Genomic DNA, 7113 nt, shown 5'->3' on the forward strand with positions numbered 1-7113 from the left:
AGAGGAAAAACATTTGCAGGGCAAATGCCTGTACTGAGACTGGTTCTCATCTCTGACCAATTCACTGGATATAGTAGGGGAGGTGACAGAAGTCCTGACCGGGCCACAGGAACCCACTCCTGCAATAGGTCGCGGCCCACATTTCCTTTATCGCTCACTTTAAAATCGTTTCCTGCTACTGCTCAGTACCAAACCCTAGCCTTCCATCTGGAACTTTTTTAATGAGCACTGTTGGCTAGTGAGTGACTTCTTACGGAACTACTTTCCTACAAAAGCTCCTCAGGGAGCTCGGTCAGATCATCCAGATGGATGCTAATTTAATACTAAGACTATAAAACAGATATGCTTAAAGACATGTTGAGATACTTGGGTTCTTTTGCAAAATGCCTATGTGCAGCGTGGATACACCATATCTAATTTATAATCTCACACTTCAAAGACACCACATTTTGAGAGAAAATCACTTTATTCTAATTAGTTCACAAATGAGAACATCACAAAAGGTGATTTAAGGAGGCACACAAACATCCTCCCAGCCCCAAACTCAAACCATCTCAATGAACTTCTATTCAGTAAGAACATGCTTTTTCATTCCAATTCTGAAGAAAGCTGTAATTAATGATGGAGAGGCTTAACTTGTGGTTTTATACTTTATATATTCACTATTAATTATATTTTTATGCTAAATTAACTTGGTCATGAGAGATGATTTTCCGTGTCTTCAATTTGAACTTCTTGATTAGGCTAATCCTGCAAACAGAAAAGGTGAGTTAATAGAGTAACAGTTGTATATTCTTAGCAAAGCAGAAGCCTTCCAAATGATAAAAAGAGGGATGAAAGCCCAGGTTTATCAGATTCTTGCCTAAATGAAGGTAGGAAAATGAAAATGAGCATTTTAACAGATGGTGAATTCTTAGGTCAAAAGGAGGAAATTATATAAACAAGTTCACTGCCACCACTCCAGATAGCCCAAACTTCAGAGTTCCACTGAGGGATGGAATAAACTCTTTTCTCAAATAAGGTGTGAAGAATGCCAATAACTTATCAGTCTTTATATCTAATCCTGAACATGGGTGAAAATGGAATGTAATTTTTTATTCACAGCTTTATGGCTAGATCACCCACATCCTGTAACCAGAACAAGACTTGACACACTAATCTACACCCACTTAAGAAGAATCAGAATCACAATGTAACTGGCAAAAGCTTAAGATAATGACTAGAAACCTCTGGACCAGCTCTTTGTTAGAAGAACTAGATTATTTTTAGAATGTAAACAAAATCTCCAACTTGTCAGTTTAATTTATGACAGAATCCCAAAGTTCTACAGGGCCCAGGGGTATCATGCTATGAATTGAGCAGATGCAGGTTTGATCAGGGATTGATGCATCACCTACCATTTGCAAATCTGCACTGTTTCAGCACCTCGCTGAAACCTTCACAAAGCTTAAGGTCACCCTGGTTCTGGGCACACTCCAGAAACTGTTTCATCTCATAGTGGCATGGGCCAAACTGCTGCTGTGGCTGCTGGTACGCTGGCTGGGCTCCCTGAGGCTCCTGCAAAGGCACAACATTCAGGACCATTTAGAAAGCAAATTAGATTTACGCCTGAACAAAGACAGTATCCAATGTCTTTGAGGTCAACTGGGGAAACATAACTAGAACTAGATGCAAATTAATTTCCATCTAATAACATGGAAAGTGAAAAAATTTAAAGGCAAAAGCAAATGGACTTTAACAAAATTCCAGTTATAAGAAGGAAGATTCAAGAACAATGATGCAAAATACCAGTGGGGTTCAGTGAAGTTTCATGGAGGAGAAAGTGGGACTATCACAGAAAAATTGACGGATGAGAGTATCAAATACACCAAAAATACAACAGGCTACACACCAAACACTCATGCTCATCAGATAAGTAAATTCACATACTTCAGAAAAAAGGGCAGTGGCAAATGTCAGAGAAGAGATCAGAGTACAGAGAAGAGGTTTAGAGCTACTAAAGAGATTTTTAAACACTTAACTAAGATTGAAACTAAATTTAAAATAAGGGGGAAATGGCTGTTTACAGTGAAATCAAGTTGAACTGCTCTTCTACTCCTTAAAAACAAATACAATTTGTACAGTACTTGATGATGCTCATCTAAGCCACTAACAACTGCCAAGCTTGGCTCTTGATAAACCATTTTCTGTTAAAAGCACTGTGGATTCTAAAATTAGACAGTTCCTATACATAAGGAACTTAAAAATAACTAGGTTTTCTCAAAACGCCCCACGGAAAGAAAACACTGCCCAAAACCTTACCTGGTAAGTGATGTCAGGCCTTGAAGGCTCAGCACTACTTCCTCCACCGAAGCCCCCAGTGATGGCATGACCTATTGTGTGCCCAACAGCAGAGCCCACAGCCACGCCAGCTGCAGTGGTTGCCATCTGGGCCATGAGACCAGGCTGCCGGGGTGCAGCCGCAGGTGAGCCAACAGCAGATGGGGGAGCCGCTGCTGGCGGCTGAGCTGCGGGCGCTGGTCTCGGTGCAGCTCTCATCTGTGGGGCCCGGCTAAGAAAGAACAGAACAGAAAGTATGAAATGCCCACCTGCTACCAGGTTTGGACTTAAAGGAACGGTAGTGTTGACCATTTAACACAGGTCTGAATTGCAGGGGTCCACTTTCATGTGGCTTTTTTCGATAAATAGGGGATAGGTACGCTACCGTATTTATTTTCTCATGATTTCTTAGTAACATTTTCCTTTAGTTTACTCTATTGTAAGAATACAGTGTTATAATAATAAAACATACGAAATACATGTTACCTGACTGCTTCTGTTATTACTAAGGCTTCTGGTCATCAACAGGCTCTCACTAACATGTCCAGCACTGCTTTAAAAATCTTCACCTATGGTGGTGGCTCAAGTCATTACCCCAGGGTCCTCAGATTGAGCCTCGCATGGGGTTCTTGGCTCATTGGGGAACCTGCATCTCCCTGTCCCTGCCACTCCCCCTGCTTGTGCTCTGTCAAATACAGTCTTTAAAAAATAAAGATTTTATTTATTTATTTGACAGAGATCACAAGTAGGCAGAGAAGCAGGCAGAGAGAGAGGAAGGGAAGCAGACTCCCTGCTGAGCAGAGAGCCTGATGCGGGGCTCGATCCCAGGACCCTGAGATCATGACCTGAGCAAAGGCAGAGGCTTAACCCACTGAGCCACCCAGGAACCCCAAGTCTTTAAAAATAAAATAAGAGGGACGTCTGGGTGGCTCAGTTGGTTAAGCGGCTGCCTTCGACCCAGGTCATGATCCCAGGGTCCTGGGATCAAGTCCTGCATCGGGCTCCTTGCTCAGTGGGGAGCCTGCTTCTCTCTGCCTCTGCTTGCCTCTCCGCCTGCTTGTGCTCTCTCTCTGACAAACAAATATATAAAATCTTTAAAAAATAAAATAAAATAAAAATTTTCATCTATGTTTCCTCTGGCCGTTTTTATAAACTCAGAAGTTTATACTTCGGTTCCATCAGGGTGCATCTGGCATCACTTTACAAAAATGTGGTTTTTGGTTCTTTGGAGAGAAGCTTCTTTCCGTTAAGTGAACCACTTCCCTATACTCCTAGCGTACTGTTTCACCACAATCCACCCTACTCCAGAAAACCAGTGTGCTAAAACGTCCTTTACTGGTCATTGGAAAACTCGGGTCAGACCTGGCTTTCCTACGCACTGATAGACCGTGAACAAGTCACTTGTTCCGAGCCGTCAATTTCCTTATTTCTGGAAAAGATGAATAACATCTCTCCCTAAGGTTACTGGTGTTGAGGTTAAAGTGCGAGTAGCAGTGTACTTTCAAAATATCTTAAGACCTAGAAAACGGAGGGGGGCGGGGGGGCGGGAGGCTCAGCTGGTTAGGCGTCCACCTTCCCCTCGGGTCATGATTCCAGGTCGTGGGATGGAGGCCCACATCGCTGGGGGGGGGTCCCCTCTCCCTCTACCGCGGCCTCTGCTTGTGCTCTGACAAATAAGTGTTAAAAAAAAGAAGAGAAAAGAACTAGAAAACGTCCCCTACACGTAAGGCTTTAGTAACTGCGTTCCCGACTAGTCCGAGCCCCTGGAACCCACTGCTGGTGCTCAGATCAGCCCGTTTACTGAAATGCGGGTCATTTCCCCATCCTACGGCCTTTCCAGCACACTCCCCCCCCCTTCCTTTTTTTTGGGGGGGGGGGGGGGGCTCCTCTTGACGTTTCGGCTCACACTTGAAGACGCCACCTCTAGGGCACGGCCGCTCTAAGTTAAAATGCGCTCCGGGAGCGCGCGGCGGGCCAGGCCGGAGTGGGGGTCGTGAGTTCCAAGCGACAGGCGGCTGCAGTAACGTTTCAGAACCTTAACTAAACGGGGTCTAGGGCAGCTCACGGAGTCACGAGCGCTCGGAACCGGAAAGGGCCCCCACCGCAAAACCCAGCCAAAGCCCGTGACAACCAACGAGCGGCGGCGGAGGCTGACCCGCTCCACGCCGGCCTCCGGGCGCCCCCGGCCGCGGCGAGGCCTAGCGCGGCCTCCCTCTGCGTCAAGCGCCGGCAGGGCCTCAACCCCCCAACGGCGGCCTCACCTGGCCGGAGGGGCCATGCGGGAGGTGCGGCTCCGGCTTCCACGCGGCATGGTTCCTGGCGGAGCGGCGCTGCTTCAAGACGTCCGAGACTCGGCGGAGACCCCAGCGGCTTCGGCGGCGCCGCAGAACGGAAAACGGGGGTGGGCTGGGCCTGCGCTTGCGACCAATCAGCGCGCACGCAGAGGCTCCTGCTCGCCCGCGTCCGCGCGGACCCTGAAGGTCGCTAGAAGGGCAGGACGCCACGGCGGCGCCTGGTCGCATGCGGTTTGCGTCATGAGCTCCGCGCTGGGCGCCGGCAGGAGACCGGAAGTGCGTGAAGTTACTGTGCGAGCGTTCTTCTCCCAGCTGAGTCTGAGTCGGCGCGGCTTGCGGATCGTTTCCCAGAGCGCGAGGACCTTCGCCGCTTCCCTCCGGACGTGCGTGTTAGTCCGGCCGACAGATCTCTGCCGCGACTGCCGCTGCCCTCGGACGCGGTAACTCTCGGCATGAAGTTACTCGCCCGGGTCAGCTGTTGTGAGTCACCTTGTGGGCGCGCGGTAGGGACTGAACGAGGGAGCCGGAATACCCCAGGCAGGATCGACGGCTCCGAGTCGGATCTGTTTGTATTTTTCTCATCTGGGCCGAGGCAGCAGAAGTTGAGATTAGCGGCGCCTCGCATTTATGACTGCACGTGTTCGGACGCTCTTAGTCTGTGTCCCGGACTGTGCCCGTTAGCGGGGTAGAGCCGTCCGCTGGTAGTCACCCGTGTTCCGAACGACGGTCCGGCGCCGGCGAGGCCCAGCAGGTCCACACAGCAGCACGTAAGACAGGCAGGGAGCGGGACACGGACGCCCGCATGAAGCAGGTCGTGGCGACAGGAACGGAAGCTGCGCGAGTGAGATGGAAGTTGAGAGGCAGGAGAGGGCGGCGGTCTTTGAAGAGGCGGCATTTGAATAGACTCCTTGAGGAAGCACCGGAAGGAAACCAGTTGTAGATCAGGGGTCGGAGCAGGCCCGGCGGAGGGAACAGCAGTTGCGAAAGCCCCAAGTGTGTGCGTTTCCGTGACTGTTGGTGCGACAGGCGGCTGCAGTAACGTTTCAGAAGCGCTGCAGTAAGGGGGAAAGTTGGCTAGTGGCATTTCATGGAGGGTTTCGTGGGGAGGGCTTTGGGATGGGGTGGGATTTATGGAGGAGGAGAAGCAGAGGTGTTCCCTCCATTTCTGCGTGGATGTCAAGAGACGTTTTCCCCTTCCACCAGAGTAAGAGTTTAACGCATTGTTTCCAATAACAGGGAATGTTTGTGCCTCCAAAGGATAAATAATGCACAAACCTTTCACGAAGTTTTGTTTTCACGGAACTCAATGAAAGCTTTAAAAATGATGCGACATTGTACTTGTCTTCGGATAATTCATAAGCGGTGAAGGAGTAAAGGAGCCTTATATAGGACATCGGGGCCCAAGAAGAGCATAACTTTGGACAGTTCAGGCAACCATCCAGAACAGACAGTTTTAATCATTCCTGGCTTAAGTCATTAATTCCTACACTGAGAAGAGAATATTAGATATTTGTACAAGGCTATTTTGTAATGGTATAAGATTTGAAACAACCTAGATTCCTGTCAGTAGAATACTGATTTTTTTTTTTTTAAGTCACATCACATACTATGCAACTATAAAAAAGGATAAAAAAGAGCTCCAGGCAGCAGCTTTTTCTGCCCAGGCTTTAATAAAACCACCCTTGTGCACCAAATATGTCTCAAGAATTCTTTCTTGGTCATCAGCTCCGGACCCCACCCCACCAAACCTCACCTATATTCCAAAACCACATCATTTGGCACCTGAATGTGGAACTTCTGGGTCTTTTCATCTGGACTCTGAGCTTCCACACAAACTTGGTGAGTGCTTTCTCTCCTCTTCCTTTACTTTCGTTCCAGGGGCCTTTGAGGAGTATGGTCTTATTGGAACACTTTCATGCTGATTGCTCAGGGTGCTTTCCTACTCTGTGGGGAGGGAAAGCCTGCCTTTTGGCTGGAAGTTAGTACCCTGGATGGGATGGTAATAAGACCCAGAAGCTTGATGCTGTCTCTTTACTGCTGTCCTTATACAAAGTTGTCTGTCTTGAGCATGGGATGGCTGCTAATCCTAAGACTCCCAGGTGAGGTTTCCTCCTGTTTGATCTAATATGATCCCCTTCACATCCCTGGTCCAGCCATTTCTGGCCACAGGACCTTCACTGGGAGCTGGCCGAAACCAGGACTCAACTGAACTAAATCCCAACTGGGGACCATTTCCTAGGGAAGTTGGCTGTAAAGACTACATGTGTTGGAATGTTACTTAGATCATGATGGATTTCTCTTTACTGTTTTCCGTCAATGTCCTCTACTAACTACTTAAGCTACAAAATTGGGTAATTTCCCCTTGTAAAACTTTTCTAGTGTTCTCCGTGGGTTAAAAATGGGAGGTTCTTCAAGGCAAGGTAAAATAAGGCATGACCTTCTATGGCATGACTTTCAGGGCACCCATCTGTATCCTAGGATGCAATGGGGAAGCAGGGGG

At 48.1% G+C, this 7113-nt stretch overlaps 1 protein-coding gene across 1 annotated transcript; it reads right to left on the reverse strand.

Moving 5' to 3' along the window:
* Positions 1 to 447: 447 nt before the first annotated feature.
* CHCHD2 (coiled-coil-helix-coiled-coil-helix domain containing 2) lies at positions 448 to 4760 on the reverse strand. Its single transcript, XM_032872355.1, has 4 exons — positions 4581 to 4760; positions 2302 to 2551; positions 1398 to 1557; positions 448 to 750 (listed from the first exon to the last, which is right to left on the reverse strand). Exons 1-4 carry the CDS (start codon positions 4628 to 4630, stop codon positions 740 to 742), a joined length of 471 nt encoding a protein of 156 aa, XP_032728246.1. The 5' UTR covers positions 4631 to 4760; the 3' UTR covers positions 448 to 739.
* Positions 4761 to 7113: the final 2353 nt, after the last annotated feature.

The sequence above is a fragment of the Lontra canadensis genome, unplaced genomic scaffold (genome assembly GCF_010015895.1).
Source record: "Lontra canadensis isolate GAN:19392208 unplaced genomic scaffold, GSC_riverotter_1.0 scaffold45, whole genome shotgun sequence".
Lineage (NCBI taxonomy): Eukaryota > Metazoa > Chordata > Mammalia > Carnivora > Mustelidae > Lontra > Lontra canadensis.